This window comes from Lithobates pipiens, unplaced genomic scaffold, assembly GCF_037356315.1.
Source record: "Lithobates pipiens isolate NorthernLeopardFrog02 unplaced genomic scaffold, aLitPip1_a1.2 Scaffold_18, whole genome shotgun sequence".
Lineage (NCBI taxonomy): Eukaryota > Metazoa > Chordata > Amphibia > Anura > Ranidae > Lithobates > Lithobates pipiens.
Genome location: NW_027507758.1, coordinates 147,411,548 through 147,439,417, shown reverse-complemented (window position 1 = coordinate 147,439,417; position 27,870 = coordinate 147,411,548). Strand labels below are relative to the sequence as shown.

At 39.6% G+C, this 27,870-nt stretch overlaps 1 protein-coding gene across 6 annotated transcripts in view; it reads right to left on the bottom strand.

Moving 5' to 3' along the window:
* Nucleotides 1-27,870, bottom strand: part of TIAM2 (TIAM Rac1 associated GEF 2) — a 437,269-nt gene that overhangs the window by 157,670 nt on the left and 251,729 nt on the right. For all 6 annotated transcript variants that reach the window (XM_077486237.1, XM_077486240.1, XM_077486241.1 and 3 more), the window contains 3 exons: nt 20,254-20,439; nt 15,626-15,772; nt 15,395-15,466 (listed from right to left, as the gene is read on the bottom strand). In XM_077486237.1, coding sequence (XP_077342363.1) covers nt 15,395-15,466; nt 15,626-15,772; nt 20,254-20,439 — 405 coding nt within the window. The remainder of the gene's footprint in view (nt 1-15,394; nt 15,467-15,625; nt 15,773-20,253; nt 20,440-27,870) is intronic.

Sequence of the window (27,870 nt, the reverse complement as noted above, 5' to 3'; positions counted from 1 at the left end):
GCCCATAAAGTTTACTAAACCATGCAAGAGGACTTTACTCTTCTAAGCATTTGGAGATAATGTTAAACATATTCCATAGGATAAGTCCTATGTAGAGTGGCTGGGGCACTCCCTGTAGGGTTCCGTGTATACTATGAACCAAATTCCTTTTACCCTACAGCAAATGTGTCACAGATGATGCTACCTTATGGACACAATTACATATAATTACATAATTAACAAGGCCGAACAGATATCCATCAAAATCAACCATTTACAAAATTGTTTTTGTCCAGAGACAGGGAAAGTAAAAAAAACAACGGAACTGTTGTCAATTTTCCTCAAACGGGAAACAAAATTCCCCTTTGACCCTATGAAGGCAGTCAGATAATTTTCCTGGATCAAAAATATTTCCCTACTATCCTTTAGTAATTATTTCTGTGAATAATATCAGTTGCAATAAAAATATTCAGTCTATTTTTAAAGCCTGTTACAGCCTGGTATCGGTTTTGCTGTTGCTTATTAGGCAGGACTTGACAGCTACTATTGTAAAGAACCATTTTCTTAGAAATAATATAGATGGTGAAATAATATTTTTTTTCACGTGCAACTGATGTTTCCAAGTCCTTTGTCCAATCTTTGGAATAAAAAAATTTATTTGTCAAATTTTCTATTAACCTTGGGTATATTTATAGATATAATCACCTCTTTTTTCCCATACTGAACAAGCACTACTTTTTTAACCTATTGTAAGATTGTAAGATTTTCCCTTTAATTAATTCAGTTGTCCCTTTCTGAGCTCTCTCCACATGTCCTATGCTCTTACAGTGTTTTACCAAATCTGTATCCCACATTCAAGCTGTGATCTCAAAAAGGATTTATACAGGGGAAATATTAGGCTATCATTAAGATTTCATCTCTGCCTTTGTATATCCCACAACTAAAGTGGTTCTAAAGCCTTAAAGGGTAACTCCACCTTCATGGGGAGAAAAAATAAGATTGCAAATTAGGGCCGGTTCACACAGGGGGCGATGCGAGGCGACACCGACTTGCCTCGCCGCGACCTCAGCGGCGACTTGCAAATGACTTCTGTATAGAAGTCAATGCAAGTCGCCCCGAGGTCGCCCAAAAGTAGTACAGGAACCTTTTTTCTGAGTCGGAGCGACTCGAGTCGCTCCTCTCAGAACGGTTCCATTGTACAGAACGGGGGCGACTTGTCAGGTCGCGGCGAGGCAAGTCGTGTCGCCTCGCATCGCCCCCAGTGTGAACCGGCCCTTAAGAAAAAATTATATAGTGTATGCAATTGCAACACAAGTCATATTGTAATTTAATTTTATTAAAAATTATCTTTTCTTTTCAATCTGCAGTTCTATAATTTTCTGAAAATGCAATTCAATATGGCTACCTGTAGGTGTTCTGTATACAGAATGTGTACAGAATGCCCCCTAGAAACATAATTTCCTGCTTGTATGATTGGCTCACCAATTTTTCCAGAAGTCTGCACTAAGATACAAATCAGATCTCAGGCATCCCCTGCCACAAAAATGAAATTTTTGGTGAGATACTTTCAATAGGAAATCACGTCCAAAGGGATGCAGGCCCAGCTGCTTTTCTCATTAGAGCCCTGCAGGTGCACAGCTGATTGATAATTATGAAACCACTCCCATTAGACTCACTTGGCACTGGGCACAGAGGAACGAACACACAGTGATTTATTCAGAATAACAAAAGATAGGATTCTGCAACAAAGTTTGTTAAAATCCTTGTAATGTCACCTTGGTGCTTTGCTGACCTTCCATCCTCACTTTGTTCACATCCCATAATTGGCTCTACTAAAATTAGCGCCAAAACCCTTTCCGAAACTTCTCTAATTGCTAACATCTCCCCACTTTGCCCCATTTGGGGAATCCACGTTTTCCACCAGGATTAATAGATGGCAAATTCCAAAACTTGCTTCAATCCCATTGTTTTCAAGTCTCTCACTTGCTAGAATCCTTCCTTCCATTGTCTCCCTAACACAAGCTTCAGTTCCATTCTATCTAGACTTTTGGAGAGCACTTCAAATTATGATACTTTCTTCGATCACTCCCCTGTATCTTTCAGAAAACATTATCTCCCCTGGAAAAATGATGCCGTGATAAAGGACATATAAATCATTCCCTTTCACTGATGTATTCCCTATTGAATACCGCAGATTGACAATTATATCTGGAAATGGAAGGTTGACTCGATAATCAACAAAGTAGACAAATTATAAGATATTTGTTCAAATCGTCCGCATTTACAAGAATACAGGAATCCAACTTTAAGGCTTTAGAAAGATGGTACCAGACCCCATCAATTCTCCATACTATCTTTTCTTCCCTTTCAGACCGTTGTTGGAGATGCCAGAATGACAGAGGAGACTTTTTACATTTATACTGGTCCTGTCCTAAGCTAAAACATTTCCTGGAGAGAAGTAAAGAGGATCGCTCAGAAATTGACTGATTATGCACTTCCTGAAAACCCCTCCTTTTTCCTCCTACATAAGTATAAGATACCTACTAAAACCCACGATAAATCGGTTTTGTGGCACCTTATCAATGCTGCTAAATCTTGTATTGATTCAAAATAGAGAGACCCGCACCCTCCTACTCTGTCACTATAGTTGTCAAAAATGGAAGATATTAATGTAATGGAAGACCTCATCACAAAATCGACCTGAAGAATACAATAAAACATGGTAAAACATGGTATACCTTTAAGTATTCTGATGAGGGAAAGGCTTTAATTGAAACCTGTTGCTGAATTATGTCAGTTATCATTCTGGATGCTTGCTACCTACCCCCCCCCCTTTTTTTTTTACATTTATTTTTTACTATTATTATAACCACGTTTAATCTATATGTTAATTTAAGTTTGGGGAATTACACTTCTATGTACCACATTATTCTTTCATTTTTCCTAACCATTTATTCCTTAATATTCTTTTATTAGAATTTTTTTTTATTATAAGGAATATTGATATTACCTGTATATTCGCATATAAAAATGTAAATTCTTTCTATTAAATGAAGAACATGAAAAAAAAAATCCTTGTAATATACATATATCACCCAAAGGGTGAATGTTTTTTCTCCCAATTTTTTTTTTTACCTTAATGCATTCTATGCATCAAAGTAAAAAACGTTCTGTTGTAGAGGATCCTCTCCAGCCCCCCTTATGCTTGAGACCAATCTAGACACAGCGTTGTGCATGAGAGCAGCAGCTCTCCAGGCTCTGTCCCTCCTCAATGGATGTACTGATAGCAGCAGGAGCTCCCTCTCCTATCAATCAAATCCTATGATGAGGGAGCAGGGGGTTGGCAGAGCCCCACTGTCTGTATCAATGGATGCAGACAGGGAGGCTTGGGAGTGAGCCCACTTGAGTGCCCCCAATGGGGTCACTCGGCAGGGGAGAGGAGCCAATCTCCCAGGGAGATCCGAGAAGAAGAGGATCGGGTCTGCTCATTTTATTTTATTTAAAAAAAATTAGAACCTTTATAATCACTTTAAATTTACCTTTGCAGCTGCTGTTTTTATGCCTTTAATGTATAGGAGAGACATACTACATTTTTGCTTTAGATGTAAATATCATCTATCTATCATCTGCCATTTAACTAACCTGACAAAAGGCCAGGTCTTTTAATAATATGTCACTACCCTGCTATGTTTTAATAATTGTACATCATTTTTTGTTATACATTACATTGTTATTCTATCCACAAGGTCACTGACCCCTTCCTGCCAATAATGTGTTATAAATTTTCTCCCGAATGATACCCCATGTCGGGGATATGCAGTCAGGGACCTCACAAACAATCATGAACCAAAGTTGTTCATGGTCATTTGATCACTATGAATGAGGATGGGAACCACACTCCTTTTAGTGTTTGACTTTGGTAAAAGATGGGTGCTTGTAGTGACTGTAAGGCCCTTTCACACTAGGGCGGTGCGGGCGCCGGTGGTAAAACATCGCCATTTTTAGCGCTGCTTTATCATCAGTATTCGGCCATGAGCAGGGGGTTTTACTCCCCTGCTAGTGGCCAAAAAAGGGTTAAAACCATCGCAAAGTGCTGCTGCAGTGGCCCATTGCTGGCGGTATAGCCGTGCTGCCCCTTTCATTTCAATGGGCAGGAGCGGTGAAGGAGCAATATACACCACGCTCCTAAGATGCTGCTAGCAGGACTTTTGCTGCCAGCACACCAATCCAGTGTGAAAGCCCTTGGGGCTTTCACACTGGAGTGAGAGGAGCGGCTCTTTCAGGGTCGCTTTTCAGGCGCTGTTTTTAACTCTGTAGCGCTGCAAAGCGCCCCAGTGTGAAAGGGGTCTAATGGATGGTGACACAAATTACTGTAAAACAATGAGTCATACCCAGCACTCCACTGCAAACATATACATTTATTAGTGCAATGTCACTATAGTCATATAAGTGCAACTTTTCAGGGTTGCATACAATCCCTTCCCGAGCGCGACATAGTGACCATATATGTGAATATACTGACATTAACTGGAGAAATTCATTTACACCCTTAAAATGGACAGATTGAAAAAAAATGAAAGGATTTTAAACCTGTCATAGCATTTACATTTTAAAGTGTCCATGTTGTTTTTTTGTAAGGAAAACATAACACAAAACACTAAAGGTAAGCATAGGTGGACAAGTATTTCATAGACAGATCGGGGGCTGACAAGGAAAATAAGTGAATGCAGTATTTCCTTGTTACTGTTACCATGAGCTGTCTTATTTCCATGTTACTGAATTATACTTTCTGGCAGATTTTAACAAAATATTAAATAAAATTGACCCACAACTATTCAAGCCTTCCTTTAATAAAAAGACAATAAAGAACTAATCTTGTACCAATCCTTGTGGTAGACCACTGCTAACTTTAGACCATGTTGATTGTTCTGTTTATTTTGTATCCTCTGACCCTTTATTATCTATCCTCTGATATTTATGTAGCAGGCTATTACTATGCATTGCAAAATCCAGCTGTGTCACATCATTTGCATTCCCAGCATTCAAATGTAAACCCGCTTCCTCATGGGAAACAAATAATGCTAGTTATATGGAACTTGCATTCACTCCTCAAATCTATAAGGATTTTCTGATGAGAATATTCTTTGCTGAGGTATATATATATATATATATATATATATATATATATATATATATATATATCATTTGATGCAATCTGTAGGAATTCGATGACACTGAGCTCCCAAGCTGCAATATCTAGGCAACTTCGATTAGGATTTGTTTACGGATAATGCTATGGAGTTGGCTTACTAAAGACAAATACACTGTGCACTTTGCAAAATGCGGTTGCTGCAAGAGCAGTAGTTCCATAGCTTAAGAAATGAGCAGAAGCTCTACTGACTTCCATCATCCAATCATGTGCAAGCAAAAATGCTCCTTTTTTTTTATTTTCCTTGCAGGTGATTGGGTATTTTTTTGCAAAGTGAAGCTTTACCTCATTTACTAATCTCTGGAGCAACTGAGCTTGTGAAGTGCACAGTTTATTTGCCTTTAGTAAATCAACCCCTATGTGCTGTTAGCTAACAGCAGGTGACATGCACAAATGGATTTCTCTGCATCCACAGTGTATCTCCATACTCTCTTTAGGTATTTATGCTGCCAAGCTAAATTATCAGTAAGCCCAGTCATGCTTTGCAAACCAAATAATAATCAGTGGAATTCAAAATCCAATCTTCTGCTGCAAGCACCGCTCTCCAACAAACCCGGACTTCAAGAGCGGGTTCCCAACAGTCGCTGGCTGCTTTTAGAACTCAAAACCGTAGGTTTAAAAAAAAAAAAAAAGAGGAGGCACTTATCATGTCTATGTTAAACCATATCCTGGTTTAACACAAAGCACTAACATGTTTCACTCACATCAGAGCATACTCATCCTTACCTTTTGGGCTTGTTCACACTTGCCTAAATTTCTAATGCCGCGTACACACGCCCGGATTTTTCGCTTTTCGTTTGCATGGCATTAGTATGGGCGTCAGACAGGCATAATTGAGCTTTAGTATGGGCATTAAACAGGCATTTTACAAGCATTAATGAGAAGTTAAAAATGCTCCTCAAACGCCCTATGGGCAGTTTTTAAGCGTCTGATGAGCGTTAAAACTGCTACACAAATGCCTATTCCTTTACAGTAAATTAACTAATCTTAATGCCGCACAAACACTCTGCAACTGCCTGCCAAAGCATTTGCGAGGCGCTACCACAGACTTGAATGGGAGACGTTGAAGCCTTTCAAATGCCTCCTGATTCAACATAAGGCTTAAATTTTTACATGAGGCTTAAATTTTGAAGCGACACGATGCTAACGCTGTGAACAGTTCTATGTGCTGTCTATTGTATCTTGTGCATGGGCATTTGAGGGGCCTTTCTAACGCCACACGATCCGATTTTCTGCAGACAAAGCCTCAGACTTTTGTCCAAAGGGCGTTGGCCAAAAACTTGTCTTGCATAAAAATGGCACACAATTCTCGTCCAAAAAACATGAACGTAGTGACGTATTAGACGTACTGCAAGCTGATAAAGAGGAAGTTCAATTGTCAGGCGCCACCCTTTGGGCTCATTCTGCTAATTTTGTGTTAGTAGAAGTGTTGATTCGCGCTTTTCATTTTGAGCTTTTCAGTTAGTTTCTGAACGACCGTTCGCCAACCAGATATGTTGCAGAATCGGAGGAGATAACATGTTATTTATTATTGGCCTTGGAGTTATTGCTTTGACCCAAGTCCAGTCCAGGAACAGGAGGATTTCATGGATAAAAAACTGGTTGCTTTATTAATTGTGACCAATTATGTCATATGCCTTTGCTGTGGCTCCAGGAGAATAATCCGGATGATTTTCGAAATTATCTCCGGATGACAGACCCCTGCTTTCACCAACTCTTGGCATTGTTGACCCCCTATATTAACCACTTACAGACCGGACCATTTTGCTGGTCAAAGACCAGACCACTTTTTGCGATTCGGCACTGCGTCGCTTTAACTGACAATTGCGCGGTGGTGCGACGTGGCTCCCAAACAAAATTACGTCCTTTTTTTCCCACAAATAGAGCTTTCTTTTGGTGGTATTTCATCACCCCTGCGGTTTTTATTTTTTGAGCTATAAACAAAAATAAAGCGACAATTTTGAAAAAAACGTATTATTTGTTTACTTTTTGTTATAATAAATATCCCCCAAAAATATATAAAAAAAACATTTTTTTCCCTCAGTTTAGGCCGATACGTAATCTTCTACATATTTTTGGTAAAAAAAATCGCAATAAGCGATTATTGATTGCTTTGCGCAAAAGTTATAGCGTTTAAAAATAGGGATAGTTTTATGGCATTTTTATTAATCATTTTTTATTATTTTATTTTTTACTAGTAATGGCGGCGATCAGCGATTTTTATTGTGACTGTGACATTGCGGCGGACACATCAGATATTTTTGACACATTTTTGGGAACATTGTCATTTATACAGTAATCACTGCTATATAAATGCAGTGATTCCTGTGTAAATGACACTAGCAGTGAAGGGGTTAACCAGTGGGTGGCAATGTAGGGGTTAAGTGTTCCTAGGGGTGTGTTACTAACTGTGGGGGGTTGGGCTTTAATTTAATGAACACTGATCTCTGCTCCAATCACATGGAGCAGAGATCAGCATCACTAGTTGCTAGGCAGAATGGAGAAATGCTGTTTACACGGCATTTCCTCCATTCAGCCATCCTGTGAGATGATCGCAGGTATGTCCGCGGCGATCGAGTCCGCGGGACCCGCGACCGGACTCACGGGGGTCGCGACCGCTCGCGATGGCAGGACGGCATTGAAGATTGGATGTACCTGTACGCCAATATGCCTGCCCGTGCCATTCTGTCGACGTACATCGGCGTGCGCTGGTCGGGAACCGGTTAAGAAGTAGGACACATGCATGAGGCTCTTTTGGTTGAATAATGATTTGATTTGGTATATTTTCTATATTTTTGGATACATAGAATGCACTTTTTGGTTAAGTTCTATTGTCAGATAGCATGTGTAATTTTATTTTTATTTTTTTAATGCACAATAAAAAAATTGTGTAGAATAATACTTGGCTTTGTGTTTTACTTCAAATGACAGTTTGGGAGTAGGCAATTACATTTAAAAAAATACAAATGTAAAATTAACAAGTGACACCAACATAGTTGCATCTTTGATCTTAAAAACTACGGGATAATGGTGTTGTGGTAACTTGCCCAAAAAAAACCCAAAAAACAAGCATAATAATATTATTCTTAATATCACTAGAAAATAAAAGCCTTTTAAAAAACATTTAGCAGAACTCCATCAGTATCACCAGCAAAGCAGCTTCATTGTTATCCCATTAAAGAAGAAGAGAATGTGCGCTGCTTTTCAAGATTTCATAATTTGCCACGTCACGAATGTTAATTCTCCATTACGAACGCAAGTTTACAAGACTGACCACTTCTGGCTCGTCCTTGCTTCCGAGCATGCGTGTTTGTACTTTGGACTTTTGTCTGATGGACTTGTGTACACACGATCGGAAAATCTGACAACAGACATTTGTCAGCGGAAAAATTTATAAGCCTGCCATCCAACATTTGTCTGCAGAAAATCCGACAACAATTGTCCGATGGACCGTACAAACAGTAGGATTTTCTGCCAACAGTCTGTCATCACACAATTCCCGTCGGAAAATCCAATCGTGAAAAATGAGGCTCCAGAGTAAGCGCTGATATGACTGAAATGGTTAGGAGATTTGTGTTTAACAAGAAGGAACTGTATTACTAGTAGTACTTTGGACTGGCTAAATAAGTTGAACAATGAGCTCCCTATTTGAAGGTGCCACAAAAATCTGATTAGTTATAGGTTCTCCTAAAAAAGTAACTGAGAATAATAGCCTGTTTACCAGAAAGTATTGTGTATATTTTTCAGTTTGAAAAAAAGCCTGCTAACTTCAACATTAAATCTCATTATGCTTTTATTTTAATGATGTAATCGTCATTCCTGAAATCAAGCTGACATTTGTTGTGCCAGTGCAGCTTAAACATTTTGCCTGTAATTTAACATTAGACAGAAAAGCTAGATGGAGTTGTGCTTTCAATGCCGAATCCTCATGAAAACATAAAGTGGATGCATTCATATGCAAATGGTATATGCATCTTCTATAGAATTTATAACCATGTAATGTTCTCTTCTAAGTGTTTGACTAAGAACATCTCTATGAAGATGGCATAATTTTAGGTCTAACTAAATACACGTTGTATGTTGCAGTTACAGGAATGCTTGAAAAATACATAAGCTGCCATTGCTTTCTTTTTCTATACAGATGAGGAGTTGTGGCTTTGCTGCTACAGGCTTGTGGTAGGTCAGAAAGCTAAAGCATTGGATCAACATGAGCCAAGCAATTAGCATTTTCAGTTGGATGTCCCCAATAGCAGCCTATATAGCAGGGATCTGCAATTAGCGGACCTCCAGCTGTTGCTAAACTACAAGTCCCATCATGCCTCTACCTTTGGGTGTCATGCTTGTGGCTGTCAGATTCTTGCTATGCCTCATGGGATTTGTAGTTCTGCAACAGCTAGAGGTCTGCTAATTGTATATCTCTGCTATATAAATTCAATCAACAGAGGTCTGATTTGAAAGCTGAAGGCAAACAGCAGAATACACAAGTGAAATGCATGTACAGGAGCTGATTTACCTGCCAAAGGATTTGTATTTCTGACGATCTAGTCCTAAGATTTCATGCTAGGCTGCCCCACAACACAGCCTGGTTGGTAACCTGGCTTTTCTCTACTGCACTTATGCAATAAACGTGGTGAAGTTCTTGCTAGCAGCCTGGGCTTGACAGTGAAAGTGTATGCCCACGTACACACGGTCTGAGATTTTGGCAACCAAATCCGTCGGATTTTGCCCGTCGGATTTAGTCCGACGGATCGTGTCCGAAACTGTTGCATACACGCGGTCGGGCCAAGTTGGCGAAAAATCAGATCTTGCAGAACATGATGACGTAATTTCGTTACGATGGGACTACATTCAAGCTAGTAGCCAATAGCTTTGATGTAGGAATTTGATCTGAGCATGCGTGGTACTTGGTCCGATCAAAATGCTCTACACATGATCGGATTAGGTCTGTCCGGCCCAGTTGGTCGGGAAATATTTCCAACATGTTGGAAAATTGGGTCGGACGGAGATTCGGACGGAATCAGTCCGATGCATACCACACACAGTCGGATTATCTGACGACACGGTCCGATAAGACTCATTCCGACAGATTCTCCAACCGTGTGTACAAGGGCTATGAAAAACTTCAACTTCTCTGATTTGCCTCATTTTGGTCTACTAGAGCCTAAAATGTTCTTGTTATACCTGTTTGATCAGTGCAAAAAATATCTGTTGATTTTGCCAGAGATATTTTGAGCTGATAACTTTCTGTGCTCTCTATGTGCAAAGACGAGTTATGGAGATAGAGAGGAGGAGGGATACGGAAAGGTCTGTGCTGTTTTTAATGCATCAAGAATAAAGCAGGCATGGCTGAAAACAAGTACTTTGGAATTTAGAGCCAGAAATATGAAGGGTTGTCATGTCAAAAAGGAAGGTAGGAACACACTATTTCTGGCACATCACTGTTTTTTCTGTATTTGCAGCATTTTTCAGGAATAAAATACTAGGAAATGTGCATGTATTGCAGATATATACACAATCTGGGTAATTAAAGCGGGGCATAATTTTAGGAAACTTACCTGTCCTGGAATCCAGCGCTGTCGTCACCCCAGCCGATGTTTGCATCGGGTATCGGGTACTGCAGCCGCCATTGCCGGTAAGGGAACCTGGCAGTGAAGTGGTTTTACAGCCAGGTCCCTACTGGGCATGCATGAAGGGAGCTGCGCTTTATTACTGGCCCAGCAGCAGGGGAAGGAGAAGGGAGGAGGAGGGGGGCCACATTGAGGTCTGATGGAAGTGGGGACAGTGTACCTGTCAAAAACAGGTACCCACACCCCCCTGAAAGGTGCCAAATGTGGCACTGGATGGGGGGGGGGGGGGGTCAGGTTCCACTTTTGCTTGGAACTCCACTTTAACAAAGCTACCTGTGGCATCAAATAAGTGCAGAAAAATGTCGGGAGTGGTGTGCACCATATTAATTAGGTAGATCGATGTTTCAGGTCTATCTGCCCCACTCATACCAGTTTCTGTACCTAAGTAACAGAGGGAATAAGGCCCTATTCCATATAGAAAACTGCAGCAGATTACCACCAGGTATGACCTTGTCTGCAGACAGCTCACATCATGCTCTCTGTCCATGCAGTGATTACACCACATGAGCAGATCCTGAAGGGTTAAAGACCCTTCTCCTCCCTCCTGCTCTCAGCTGAGCGGGGGGCTTGGATGGGCAGAGCGATTAGAGCTCCAGAAGCTTTCCTATTCTCTGTGCTGTGACTGGCATAGACACAGCAGAACAGAGATCTGATCACTCCTAATTAACAAAGGAGCTTGTGCCCCTTTTGTTAATTAGGAGCAGCATTTGCTCCATTTTTTTTGTTTAGAAGAGTGGTACAAGGATTATGCTTGCACCACTCTTTGTTCATTCCCCTCCAATATGTATTTTATTTTACCTCTATCCTCATTTTCCAGCATGTGTTCTGGAAGCACATGTGCATGTCACGCGACAGGGTGGGGTCTCATGGTGACGTCACCAGACGGCTATGCCCCATGGCTATATAAGAACTGTCAGAGAGCGGAGCAGGGGAAGAGTCAGAGGAGGACCGGGTTGGTGGCAGAAAAGACAGAAGTGGCGGAGACCCAAGGAAGAAAACCAGAGGAAGAGCACCAGAGGGAGAAGACCAGAGGAAGAAGACCAGAGGAAGATTTTTAATAAAGGACTTGTCAAAACCGTCTCTTATTTACACTACACTGCACTACACTACAAAGCCTTTTTTTGGGGTGAATGGGTAGGGGTACAATGTACCCCATACTCATTCACATAGGGGGAGGCTGGGATCTGGGGGCCCCCTTGTTAAAGGGGGCCTCCAGATTTTGTTAAGCTCCCTGCATGCAGACCCCCAAAACTACCACCCAAGGTTGTCGGGAAGAGGCCCTTGTCCACATCAGACTCAAAGGCCTTGGTATGGATCTTGGGGGGACCCCCGCTCTCTTTTTTTTTTTTGGTGTGAGGTTCCCCTTTAAGATCCTCAGAGCACAAGTCGTAGCACAAGTCGGATCATGATGATCCGACTTGAATGTGACTTCTATTCAAATCAATGGGCTGAAAGTCGGATCAGTTACGGCTCTTACAGGGAGCCCCTGATTTTGAACAGAGCAGAGAAATGCTGTTAAAACCTAACTCCAATGCAAAAAGCTACTAAAAGCACGTTTTTACAGCCGCTTTTTCCGGCCGTTGGTAGTGGACCTGCCAGATCCCTTCATCTCATACCAGCAAGAAAGGAAGGAGACTATTTTGCTGACCTCAGTCACAGTGGATTTGGAGGAGTTTCATGCGCATATTGTAAACAAAGCTATTTTGACTACTTTATCTGGGTAGTCCAAAGCTTAGGGTAAGGTTCAGTGTGTGCCATCCTTATCGGTGGTGGCCTTCATTGCAACACCTATTGTTTTGGATCACTGGAATCATTTGGAATCTTTGGTATATGGACTTTATATTTAGATTCAATTAACACACTATTCGCTTGGTGTCTCCATTTAATATAAGTGCCGCATTTCTATTTATTTTTATCTGTGATTGGTTTCCCCAAAAAATGTTGTGCTGGCTTCTAATATTGTTAACCATTTCATTATATATGCCTACTCCAACGAGCGCAGATAACTTTTGTTTTCTTGTGTTGGTAGTGGCTTCGCAGCTCGTTTTATCTAACGCCCTGTGTGCATGAGGCCTTAATCTAAAGAAATGATTAGTTACATCCATTACATTTTATTATTGCAGACACAAAACTGAGCAAACATGGCACCTGCAAGGAGAAACACATAGGCCTGGTTCACAGGCCCTGCATTTAATTTACAACACAGCAGAAACAAAGCCATTATTCATAATATGCTACAATGCACACAATGTGCCAAAAAATAAGGGCTTTTCAAGGCACAACACCAGAAGTGTGCTGAAGCTACCACTGTGCTTCGTTATCCACAGTTTTGTTATCTGCTGTGTTTTTGTATTCACACTTGTGTCCCACTGAGGACCAGCTGTTCCTGGTAGTTTGAAGCAGATCTCACACTGTACAGTGCAGCAGCTCACAACCAAGGCTGTGTTATGCAATTGTAAATTCGCATGATGAGGAAAAGACTATTGTTTTCACAGCTTAATCCGGTATTGAAAAATGTCTATACCTGTCAATCAAATAATCTAAATGGCAAGCTCAAGGAGGCAAATCATTCTGCTGACATTAGAGCTTTCTCTAATAATACAAGGGTAGGGTACACTAAGTGTACAGTTTGTCAAGCTAAAATGTTGTTTTTGGTTTGTATACAGCACAAAATTAGAACCTCTCTCTGATTTTTACTGATATCTAAAGCTATAGTTATAGAGATTTAGGCAGGCCATAGACATGCAAATTTCTTTCCTGCAACCACGGGTTGCAGGAAAGAGATTTGCATGATTTCTCCACCAACACAGACAGTGTTGATAGGGGAATCCCCCATACCAAGCAATTGTCTGGGTGGTGGGGTGGGCGGTGTTAGCCAACCCCCCAGCAGGAGAAGACGGTGATTACTGCTAGTGAATATAGCAATATTCGCAAGTGAATCTGACAGGCTCATTGTACCCAAGTTGATCAATCTATCAAGTTGGTACATTCAGCCAGCGCACACACGGTCCAAACTGCTATGGCCAGTCTTACCCTTTAGCAGACCATGCACTGGCCAGCAGGCTGAACGAAAAAATTTAAAATAAATAGCTTTTACATGTAACACAGATCAATGGCTGCAGACATTTTCAAACAGGTCCCTTTGACAGAAGTCAATTACACAACTGCAGAAGGGAAGCCCGAATGTTGATCGAAATTTGGCTGGTCTAGCAGGGCTACTGGCGCAGGGCATAATGTAGTAAAATATGCTAGTGGTCTGCCCCCTCTGTACAGATAGAGTTGGTGGCGTTTTACTAAAGAGGGAGCTTTGTGCAGCTTTTCAGCCAAATTACTGTGACATTAAAAGAAACCTATTCTGAAAGAGTATGGTGGCTGCCAATGCTGGACTTAACTTAAAATACTAGTGTTCTGACAGTTATTCTGAATCATTGATTTTTGTGATGAAAAAGTCAACAACCCAGGACAACCAAGCAGAACAGGATTTCATCAAAGCAGAGTGAAATTGGGCAACAGCTAGGCTAGGCCTAAACATACTAGAAACAAAGAGCACCGACTGGGCTGTACAACATGAATGACGATACTTCAGCGTATACAGGATTGTAAAATTGGTCAATGGTAGGGCGGTTTTAATTAGGGATCATAGGCTTAACTAGCCAAAGAACTGGCAATCAGAATTAGAGTACAATTTCCTAACTGACCCTTATCTCTCTTTTAGCTTTCCCTACTATTTCCCTAAAGTAGGTTCCAATGCACTAAGACTGCCCCTGCCGCTGATAGCATGGGCGGTAAAACGCCGCTATTTTTAGGATTTGCAGCGGATTTGCGGCGCATTTCGGCCACTAGCGGAGTGCTTTTACCCCCCGCTAGCGGCTGAGTAAGGGTTAAACCCGCCGGCAATACGCCGCAATAGCTGCATTTTGCCGGTGGTTTTACAGCACTTCCCCAATTGATTTCAATAGGGAGCAGCGGTGGAGGAGTGGTAAACACACCGCTCCTTTACCGCTCCAAAGAAGCTGCTGGCAGGACTTTTCCCTGACGTCCTGCCAGCGCACTGCTGTAGTGTGAAAGCCCTCTGGCTTTCACATTACACACAATGGTGCAGCTTCTTTAGGGCGGATTGCAGGCGCTATTTCTAACGCTATAGCACCTGCAAAACGCCCTGGTGTGAAAGGAGTGTTATAGTGGAATGGCTGATTTATCCAAAAGCCCTTATTGGCCCTTCTAAGCCAGATGGCTATAGTTCAAAGACTATGCAATCCATTATGGTTTTAGAAACCACAACTCACTGGATTTGCCTCAAACCCACGCCTGTTCATCATCCCTATTTAGTAATTTAACCCCACCTGTGCTGTCAAGTCTATACACTTATCTAGCTAAGCCATGCCAATTGCCATTCCAATTTCCAATTAAATCACCTTAGTAGCCAGTAAAAAAAAAAAAAAACATCACTTCTGACGTTGTATTCTGACATACGAAAAAGCCAGTAAAGGTTGTGCACAGTCAGAAACTTTTTACGCAGATTTTTTATTAACAGCTATATGCTAACTATATTAAAATCAATTATAGTATGTAAGCTTACCTCACTGGAACCACTCAAATTGGGTGGTATCTGTGTCCCAGAGCCAGACTGACTACTATTAGTATCGAAAATCTAGACATAAAATGAACAGACATAGATATAATTAGGAAATATACAGCTTAAACCTGACAATATAACATAAACTCAAAAACTATAAAATTATATATTATATCCAAAAATTTTTGTAGGTATAATTAAAAAGGGGTATATTGTGCCTTTGGTGTACCTTACCTGAGTTACTGAAGGTCTTTTTTCTTTCCCCTTCCTCGCCAGGGTATCAATCCCTTTAAGAGATGAAAATAAACTCTTCTTAATCTGCACTTTTTGTGAAATAGAAAATGTCCGTTTCCTCAGGGCAGATTCATCCCGAGAGCAAATCTAAATAGTAAAGGAGAATGTTTAATTTAATTCGAGCCCTCATATTTAACACTGTCAAAAGCCTACTGCTAAACCACGTATTTGTTTTTGTACACAATTCATTTAGATTAGTAAAACAACACATTGACATATAATTGCATTTATTGTTTACTTGTGCTACAGTGGTCACTTGAATTTAATTAAAGCTGAACTGCAGTCAAGCTGCTAAATACATAATTGCATTTATGGGAGCTGTTTTACCTGCCACAGGTTTTGTGTTTCTATATAGTGGAACGTGAAGAAAAGAATATCTCAACCAATGCAGTCATAATAACGAAAGCGTTGGTAACCCCAACGATGTGTCCCATGACAACATGTCTTTGTCACAAAACACATTATTGGTGTTATCAGCTCAATGTACCCCACTGTCACTCAAGTGGACCCAGGCTTGTGCTCCCTCAAGAATTGACTGTAATCATCTTCATTCCTGTGTGAAGGCAGATATATTCTGCACAAGAGCACACAGGTGGCATATACCATTAATGTTTGGTAACTCTCAACCACAACAGTTGTAAGATGTACTCAGTGACTAAGCGCTAACATTTGCACAAAATGCGTCTACCTCTTTGTTCCCTGCTCCATCTGTCAATCACTTGTCATCTGAAGCTTTAATAAAAATGATTATTGGAAGTGCAACAGTCCAGAATCTTTTCCAGATGTAAGATGTATATTATTCCTTATGTTTTTACTTTTAGCTCAATTATCTTACATCTTGCTCTCTATAAGGGCTCTCTCTCCTATTGTACAATATATAAGTGCGCATCTCAAAGAACATATTCCTTACTGAAAAAAAAAGTGAAATCTGTGACATTATAATAAAAAGTTCACATAATTCATACATATAAAGTCCATAAGTGCTCCTTAATGTGCTTATAGAAGTAAATGACAGAATCGTTGTGTTCACCTGGTGCTTCAAATTCAAAAAACACCATTGTGGCTTAAGCCAGCCAGCTGGTGCGTGGTGATGTCAATGTCATTGACGTCACCATGCACCAGCTGGCTGGCTTGAGCCGCAGCGGTGTTTTTTGAATTTGGTTCCGTGATTTTGGATGCAAGTGTCTACATTGTTGTTTTTTTTGATAAATCCATTGAGATACTGCACCATGAAGCCTCTTTTTTAACACTTTTTGATACATCATACCATCAGAGATTGCCAGGAGAAGCCTCCTCTCGTGTTTATGAGGATTATCAAAGTTTCTACAGCTCGCAGCAGGAGATAGGATCCCCGATTGGAGTCACCTAAGAAGGAGATCCCGTGCTGGTTGTTCACTCTGTATGAGTATGTATGATCTCTATAATCTGAGATCCAACATCTCTGGTAAGCGGCACTGATTGCCTTATCTAAAGGAGCACAGAGTGAACACAACGATTCTGTCATTTACTTCTATAAGCACATTAAGGAGCACTTATGGACCTTATATGTATGAATTATGTGAACTTTTTATTATAATGTCACTGATTACACTTTTTTTTGCAATAAGGAATATGTTCTTTGAGATGCGCGCTTATATATTGTACATTTCTATGAGCTGAATATTCAGGCTTTTTAAGCAGCAGCAATTTTTTGATCATCACGTTTTTTTGGGTTATGATCGATATTTCATTTTAAACATACACTCCCTCCTATTCTCCCACTCCAAGAACCACTCAACCAATATTCTTATCTTATATTCTACTGACATCAACTATTTCTTAAAATGCTGATGATCACAGTCTGCAATAGTAACCATTGTTAACAACAATATTACAAAAATATTGTTAAATTATATAACACTGAAAAGTGCTGGTAAAAAACGTAAAATGGAACTGAACAGGATCAATATAAACTTTTATTTTATTATTCTTTATGCCAATAGGCAAATGCAAGCCAATCCACACAAATAAACAATTTTTCTGGCTAGGCGACTTTACCACAGCCACCATAAAGCTGTATATCAGGGATATGCAATTAGCGGACCTCCAGCTGTTGCAAAACTACAAGTCCCATCATGCTTCTTTCTCTGGGTGTCATGCTTGTGGCTCTCAGAATCCTGCTATGCCTCATGGGAATTGTAGTTCTACAACAGCTGGAGGTTCGCTAATTGCATATCTCTGCTGTACATATTAACATGCATATTAACATGCATCCAATAACAAGAACCATGGGCTGTGCACAGCATAAGGCATAGGTAGTAATTTCCCTGCGAGCTCTTGATTTGAAAGTCTCTATGCCTAAATGAGACCACACCTGCATGTACAGACATAGACCTAATAAGCCCATAATCAGGGCAAGGACCTAAAAGGTGGGAGGGAAAAAGGAGAAGAAGAGAAAGAAAGAAAAAAAAAAACACCCTCATGTGCAGGATCCAGGCAGCTACATAAATTGAATCATGTGTCTCATGCTTGAGAGCCCATGATGTCTCAATATTCGGGGAAGCACATGAAATCCAGCCAGTAGAACCAGGTTTTAGAACAGCATTCTTTCCAGTGATCGACAGAGGCCATTAATGTCTCCATCTGGTGAGTCTCCTTTATCCTGGTGAACCTCTTCCGCACCGATGGTGCTTCCAACACAACAGTATTCAGGCCTAACTATTTATAATCCTTATGCTGCTAATCTTAGTAGATAGATAGGAAGGTAAATTATATTTACTTGTTTTTAACTTTTCCTTTTTACATTTCTTCAATTGATTTCTGGTTTCTGGTCTAGGCCAAAATTATGTCATACATCCCAGGAGTCTTTATGGGCATTTTTTTTCTTTCATACGAAGAAGGCGAGAAGGCATTTTCTCAACTAAGCACTCCCTCCTGCCTGCATGCCTGAGGTAAGGGTAGATGGTTTCCAGGAAGTAAATGCTACATGAATCATCTGCCCTTACTCAAGATGGCCACAGCTAGAATTGTGATTTCTCAACAAAATAAAACATAGACACATGGATGGGTGGGCAAGTTTGCTTTCAATATTAAAAATGTATTAAATAGTGTTTTCGGTTTGTGGTGCTCAGATATAGTTTCACTTCAACTTACTTTATCCCAAACAAAGCAGAAACAGTAGGAAAAAAAAATTCTGGGTAAGGAAACCTTCACTTTAAAGCAGAACTAAACCTATCCTATCCTTTACAGCCAAGAAAGCTACCATCTTAGCCTCTATTTAAACTATAGTTGCCATGGTATTTCCCATGTGATCAGCTATAACACCAGCCATTTGATGGCTTGGCATGTTGACTGAGGAATAACATAAGCACACTAATGCCCCATACAAACGATTGGAAATTCCGCCAGCAAAAGTCCGATGTGAGCTTTTGGTCGGAATTTCCGACTGTGTGTATGCTCCGCCGGATTTTTGCTTGCGGAATTCCCACCAGCAAAAGACTGAGAGCAGGTTCTCTATTTTTCCAACGGAAAAAGTTCCGATCAGAAATTCCAATTGTCTGTAGCAATTCCGATGTGCAAAATTCCTACACATGCTCGGAAACAATTTGACGCATGCTTGGAAGCATTGAACTTCATTTTCTCAGCTCATCGTAGTGTTGTACGTCACCGCGTTCTTGACGGTCGAAAGTTCAGAGAAATTTTGTGTAACCTTGTGTATGCGAGCCATCAGAAAAACCATCCAAGATTTTTCCAATGGAAATTCCGCTCGTGTGCATGGGGCATTACAGTTATCACTCAAGAATTGTCCTGAATTTAACGTATTTGGGAAACCATTAAATCTGTTTAGTTCTGCTCTAAGCATCCAAACATGTGAATGTGGAATTCAGTCCATTTTAATTCTTCTGCATATGATAGGATGTTTTAAAAGCACTAGTTTACCTTGAATACGCCTCACTTCACTATAGTAAATCAGTCTATTAGTATATGGAGAATATCAAAGGCTATGAACAATGATGCTTTCAAAAATGTAGCTCCTACCTACTTTAAGCAACTTTATTTTTCTTAGATTTTATGTTTTTTTGTTTGATATGCAGATATTTTTTCTAGCTGTGTTGAAATCAATAGCACCGGACAGCTGACACCAAATGTATCCGGGTATCTTGGGCCTTTACACTGCAGAAACAACCACAGTGGCTGCACCTGCTCCTGGACTTGGACTGCAAACCTATTAGTATGCTTGGCAAATAATGTATGTGAAGGCTACCAATACATAAGTGATATGAGAGCACAGCGGGTTTCAAAGGGATGATGGTACCATGCTGAGCTTGGTAATGACATCATTCACCTCAAAGCCTGCTGGCTTTTATATATCAGGATTTAAATCTAAAAAGTAATAAGCGTATATCTGCTGTTCACCATAACATGCTCTAATTTTTAAAAGCATCATTATTCGCTATAGAAATTATTTTGCAGCATTATCATTTTGCAATACTGGACAGATTTTCAACTGTTTTATGAAATATCACAGTACCCAGTTACAATAGTTTTTACATATATTAGTTATAACTTTTTATGTAAACACAACTTACCAATGCATGGAAAGAAGAGACAGAGAAGATACCAAGCCTCCCCAGTGCCAGCTTGGATGGCCGCCCTGCGGCTGCTAATAGGCTTTTTGGGTTTGGCAGTTCCCCTCCTTGCAGGCTTGCTAAATAGCAGCGCATACGAAACAGATCCATGTTAAACTTTTCCAGGTTCTGTTCCCACTGCTGAATCTGCAAAAACAAATGGCAAACACCATATTTCAAAAGTGAAATGCAAGTGAAAGCTTTAAATGAAAAAAAATCTTGCTTTCCAAAAACATATCATCTGTTTTTCTGTGTGTCTACCGTCATCTGAGCTATGTGTAGCCTCTGGTAGTGTATTTTCATGCAGCTCTTTGTCAGGACCGGGATCTGTACCTGCTGTGTCTGGCAGTATCTCTTCTTGCTAAGCCACCTGAGATGCTGGACAGCTCTCTGGACAATTACTTTGACAATGTTGCCTTGGACCTTGTTTCTGGTGAACCTTGAACCCTTTGCTCCTCCCATAAACGTCCTATTTAAGCCATGTCTCTGCACTTCCTGTTTGTCAAATGATTGTGCTCTCTCCAGTAGGGCCGAAACAACGAATCGATTAATCGACAACTAATCGATTATGAAATGAATCGATTACTATTTTCATAATCGATTAATCGGCCAGTAACATAATGGGATTTAAAAAAATAAAATTAGCCCTTTAGAGTACAAAACGAGCAAACAATCGCTACTGTAAATATTACTATCACTGTTGCACAGTAAAAAAATGAACCCTTTACAGTAGTGATTTGCTCTTTTTGTACTATAAAGGGCTATTTTTTATTTATTTTTTTAATCCCATTATGTTACTAAACGTCTTAGGTCTGGTTCACACCTATGTGTTTTTTGGTGCTTTTTGCAGAAACGCACTACAGTTCATTTAACGTTCACGCATTTTTATGCTTTTTTTCAGCTGCTGCATATTTGCAAAGGGTCAGAGACTTTTTTTAAATGCAAAAACTGTGCTTTTTTGGCTCAATGTACTTCAACGGAGAAGCTGCAGGAAAGCATCTAATGCATTTTTGCAGCAATTAGTGTTTTTGTTTTTTTAAATCTGCCCAACAAATTGGCCAAAAAAAATGCATAAAAAAATGCAAAAACACAAATCGCAGCAAAATCACATGTGCAAAAAATCAAGACGCACAGCAAAAAGCACTGCACAAACAGATCAAAAGCAAACTGCATAGGTGTGCCTTATGCTGGCCGCACAGATTAATTTTCATATGAGAATATTCTTAAGAAAAACAAATGTAATTTCTGAACAAAAACCACATACACTGTCTGAAAATTGAGTTGACCAAGAAGTTTTCTATTATTTCTAAATTTTCCCATCACTGTGGTTGAAAAAAAACGTTGATTTGACCCCACTAACGATTGGAAAATCGAACAATCGTTCTTAAAATTACATTTTTTTTTTAAGGAAGGCATTGTTTTTGTATGGCAAGCATATTATATATTACAGTTCTGTGTTGAAAATCTGCAAAACAGTCTTTAACTTTTTTTTTTCTTTTAAATAAAAAAATTTGATCTCTGAGTCTGATGGTATTTACTAGATTCAACCTCTAACCATACAGTATATCTCTTCTAATAGTATATACAGTATATCTCTTCTGTCCATTATTCTCAGAGTGGATTAGAGATTTTACTCTCTAACTATACAGCTGGTTATTTATATTTACCACTGCTTATAAAGATATTTAACAATACATTTCCTTTTTTAAACTTCACAAATTAACTAAATTATACACCACACTTTTTTTTGAAGGTTACTAACCAATTAATCGAAACAATAATCGGCTAACTAATCGATTATGAAAATAATAATTAGTTGCAGCCCTAATCTCCAGCCAATACCTCGCTCTTGTCCCTCCTTCTGCTGTCCGTATCTTCACTACAACTTGTTACCGACCTTTGGCTTGTTTACTGACTACACGTCTGCTTGATCCCTACCTGATTTATCTGCTACTGGACCTCGGCTTGCTCACCTCCTGGTGGGGTAATCCTGAGGACCATGACCTGGTACTAACCTGCAGCAAAACCCATCTCCACCATCAGGAGCTCTGGTGAATACCGGTTATTGCTTAGCTCCCGCACCTCAGGTGAGCCCATTATCTGCCATGGTGACCTACTTGTAAATTTTTCCTGCTGGTAATTGGGAGCCCCTCTACTACTATAGCTACTGGTCTCTGAGCCTGGCCCTTGACCGTGACACTATGCAGGAACAATAGTTGCAGTGTATTTTTTGAGGCCTTGCCATGTAATGTCCTCTTTTCTGCTACTTCATCACCACATTCAAATTTCCAAAGGAAATTTGTACCTGCTTGGTTGCCGAGATAGTCCTTAAATTACTTGCAGGGTTACACCAAGTTTTTTTTTTGTATGTAAGATAAAGATAATAAGCTGGTAACCGTTCTGTCTCCATAAGAAGATGTGTTCCAGGATCACCAGTTTACAGGCAGAAAGCAATGGAGCAAACTGCTGCAATACAGCAATTCCTGAAGAAATTAATTAACCAGCTTGTCTCTCTCTACACATATAGGTTCATCTTTGACTGGAATGTGTCAAATTCAATTTTAGTCGTATTAATGTTATAAATAAAAATTGACAGCAAACAAAATGATTTTCACAAAAAGTTCTAGCAACAATAAATATTTTAATGTAATAAAGCAAAATGTGTTTTAAAAAAAAAAAAAAACTCTATGTATAATATCACATAAACAAGGTGATGGTAATACCAGGAAAAGCACCAAGTCAGCAACTTTACATTGGGACCAAGATACCGTATTTTTCGGACTATAAGGCGCACCGGATTATAAGGCGCACTAGCAACGACCGGCTGATAAAATAGATATTTCCATATATAAGGCGCATCGGACTATAAGGCGCACCGGATTATAAGGCGCACTAGCAACGACCGGCTGATAAAATGGATATTTCCATATATATAAAGCGCATCGGACTATAAGGCGCACGGTCGATTTTGGGAGAAAATTTAGGCTTTTACGTGCGCCTTATAGTCCGAAGGTTTACGTCAAGATGACAGATACTGTTAACAAAGAACTCCAGCGATGTCAACAGGTCATATATAAGGCGCACCGGACTATAAGGCGCACGGTCGTTTTTGGGAGAAAATTTAGGCTTTTACGTGCGCCTTATAGTCCGAAAAATACGGTATAAAAACGAATGTAAAAAAGGTATTAATGCTATCGAAGTCAAAGGTTCCAGTGCACATTAGAAAATGCTACAATAGACACCACTACTGATTTTTCCAATAGAGTTTTTTTAGGTCAAATATATCTTTATTCATATTTTATATAATGAAAAGCATGATGTCAATTGACACAAAATAGAATAAACAGGAAGGAAGGGGGAAGGCCAAGAGCACCTGATACAGGTATGTACCCTCCACCAGATTATGCTTACAATAAGATGCTAATGAATAGGCAGTTGGTCCCAGGGGAGACACCGTACGTAACCCAGACCAGAAAATAAGACAAATGGGAGGTATGTGGCAAAAGTTGTAAGGGCACCAATGACTAGTTCTTTGTCAATGCCTTAAAAAAGATCTCCTAAGGGCCAACCAACAAGTCCAAGTGGAGGAGGCCATCATGCTACATGGCTCTCCATAAACATTAAGTTGTTAGGGATCTCTGCTCTTTCCACAATAGAAGGTGGCGTGGATGATTTCAAGTGCCAAGAGATTAGAACTGTACCTGTGAAGAGAAAGTGTCTTAAAAATTGCTTTTTTAATCTTGGATAGGGACCCAGGTATCAGTGACAGAAGAGCCATCTTAGGGGATGCCATGACATTGGAGATGTACATTTTTTTGTAGGCAGAGAAATGTTTCCCCAAAAAGAGGGAAGCTGGTGATGTCCCTACCAAATATGTAAACTGCATATGTGTCCTGATCCTTGGATCATCTCAACGAGGTTTTCTTACTATAGTTTTTATGAGCTGTAGCCATGAATATCAACTGCAAGGCATCAAAATAGTTATCACAATGCTGTCCAGTTCACATTTGCAATACTACTGAATTTATGCAAACGATCAAGAGAATGTTTGCCAAAATTTGACCATGACAACATACATTTGTCTTACAACATATTCTATATTCAGGTGTACTGCAGTCATCAGAGGAAAAGAACTGCAAGGGAACATTTATCTGTTTATTTTTCCACAGCCGTGACTTAAAAACCATGTACACAAAATGACCTATATTAATTATTCAAGAAAATGGTCACGTGTCATTTGAAGGCTGCTAAAAATGAAATCATATTCTTACCTAGGAAAAGCTTTAAAGCACAGTACATGTTGATACTGGTGGACTGTGTACAGAAATAAAATAAAATATATTTGCACTAATGAGATTTTTGTCTAATAATGCACTAATTTGCATATAATTGCTGTATACACAACATTTACACCCACAGCATTCAAAATCAACTATCCTATCTAACACAGCAGCATAAAGGAAGTAAACAACACATAGGGGTTTATTTACTAAAGTGCAAATTTGTGAATGTGCAAAATAATGGTCGCAAAATTTCTAAAATTGTGTAAATTACCACGAAAATGGATTCACTATAGCGCTCAGGAAAAAATTGTCACAAAATTAACTTCACTATAAGTCACAGACAACAGAGACTGTCTAAATCTGTAGTTGTGATTGAAACACGGGAATTCCACATGGAAATAATGTTTAGAGCATGATATGTGCTATATTGTTTAACCACTTGCTGACCAGCCACCTAAGTTGTACAATGGCAACGGCTGGGCGAATGGTTGTAGAATGGCACAGCTGGGTGAAATTACATTATGTAACTTCTCTTCGCCCTGTGGCCACTAGGGGCGCTCATGCCCCCTGCTCGCCCATGGAACTGATGCGAGTGCCCGGTGGTCGCGATCACCGCCAGGCTTCCGCGACCGCTTGAGGCACATGGAGAACCAGGATCTGTGTGTGTAAACACAGTTTCCTGTTCTCTGAGAAGAGAAGTGACAGATTGTCTGTTCATACAGAGTATGAACAGCGATCTATCTCTTCCCCTACACAGTCCACTCCCCCTTCAGTTAGAACACACACTAAGGAACACATTAACCCCTTGATCACCTCCTAGTGTTAAACCCTTCTCTGCCAGTGACATTTTTACAGTAATCAATGCATTTTTATAGCACTGATTGCTGTATAAATGACAATGGTCCCAAAAATGTGTCAAAATTGTCCGATGTGTCTGCCATAATGTCACAGTCCTGATAAAAATCGCAGATCGCTGTCATTACTAGTAAAAAAAATGCCACAAAACTATCCCCTATTTTGTAGACGCTATAACTTCTGCGCAAACCAATCATATACGCTGTAGAATACATATCGGCCTAAACTGAGGAAAACATTTTTTTTTATATATTTTTGGGGGATATTTATTATAGCAAAAAGTAAAAAATATTGAGTTTTTTTTTTTAAATTGAGGCTGTTTTTTTGTTTATAGCACAAAAAAAAAATGCAGAGGTAATCATATACCACCAAAAGAAAGCTCTATTTGTGGGAAAAAAAAGGACGTCAATTTTGTTTGGGCGCAACGCTGCACAACACGTGCAACTATCAGTTAAAGTGACACAGTGCCTAATCGCAAAAAGTACTCTGGTCAGGAAGGGGGTAAAATCTTGCGGGGCTGAAGTGGTTAATGATAATCTACTTTTAAACTGCATAAAAAAATAATGTATAAACTGAAATATCATTGAAAGTCTGAGAAGAAATAAATTCCCCCTCTTTCTACAATGTGAAACTGTGTGCTATATAGCCAAATGCATGTTTCAAGCATTGATTAGAATTGTAAAATTGTTGCTTTCACAAAAAAATACATTTTAATTTTGAGATGAACTGTTTATTTCTCAAAAATAAATTGTCCTTGCGTGGTTTTTATATTGCTTTTTAATTTTAATTTTTTTTTTTTAAGAATGCGAGTAATGTGTAATGTTTTCATGTTTTGGTAAAACATATTTTTCACAAAAATCTAATCCGAAACTCCCACAGGTGTCTTCACAAACCACAAACAAAACTATTGCTGATGCAAATTTTAAATGAGACACAATTTTGTGTGTTGTTTAGTATTTTCAAATGATCATAATTTGACCCCAAAAAATGTGATATGTGTAACAACATCAGAAATCAAAATGTCATTCACAAAATTCAGAGGGTAACATCACTATTCTACACTCACACACCAAGAACCACCAAATATCACAGAATAAAACAAGAAGTATAACTCCTGACTAATGTCATTCCACCACCTATGGTGGAATGACATTAGTCAGGAGTTATACAATGTCCAAAAGAAATGCATTATTTGTGTATTTATGTGTAGGAGGCTTCCATCACCATTGCAAATCGTATCATATGTTTTCCATGGGCAAGGACATTAATCAGCCTTAAGAATTCCCCAGCAGCACCAATTGCAGTCTCTTACCAAGCAAAATGTGCCAAAAATTAAAGCTGGTTCTATAGCAGCATGCTGACAGTAATCAGCCATACCCAGCCTTCAAAACAAATGGCATATGCCAGAAACAGGTTGTTCAATGGTTCTCTGGCCTTCCACAGTAAATCTGCATTGATTAATTTATTGCACCCCTTGGGCCTAGGACTGTTTGTCACAGAGATGCAGCCTTCATCCATATGGCAGCACAGTGGCTAATGGGTTAGCAGTTCTACTTAGCAGCTCTAGGGTTGTTGATTCCATTCCCAAACATGCTACTTCATGTAGAGAAGTTGTCTGCTCTCCCTATGTTGTTAAACATAACTCCTGAATGTCATAACACAAATTATGCATAAATGTAGTATTTATGTAGAGGAGGGTTCCACCACCATTGCAAATTATCCCATTTGTTTTCCATGGGCAAGGGCAATAATCAGCCTTAAAATTTCTCCACCAGAGCTAATTGCAGCCTCATACAAAGCAAAAAGCAACAAAATTAGAGCTGTTTCTATAGCGGCATGCTGACAGTAATCAGCCATACCCAGTCTTCAAAACAGATGGCATATGCCAGAAACAGGTTATTCAATGGTTCTCTGGCCTTCCACAAGACATCTGTATTGATTAACTTATTGCACCCTGGGACTTAGGACTGTTTGACACCACAGATATGCAGCCTCCATCAATGTGGCAGCACAGTGGCTAGTTGGTTAGCACTTCTGCTTAGCAGCACTGGGTTCGATGGTTTAAATCCCAAATATGCTGTTATCTGGCTAGAGGTTTGTATGTTCTTCCTCTGTTGTGGTTTTAAAAATGTTTCACATAATGGAAAACCAAGAAATGACAATATAAATCAAGCGAGTGTGGGTTTGCAACAAATCTAAAACTGTGTTTTTTGGGCCAGATATGGATGTATAAGTCTGGTGTGATCCTGCACACATACTGTATTTTAATGTTGAATGCTGATTATGAATGATGAATGCACTTTGTCAACAATTTGTGTGAAGCAGCCCTCACAAAGTTATAATTTCCTGTTTTGTACCCTCCACATGTCCAACAACGTAGAAGTTTAATTTTTAGATTTTTGGTATCACTGATTATGGCCAGAATCTTGGACATTTGTTA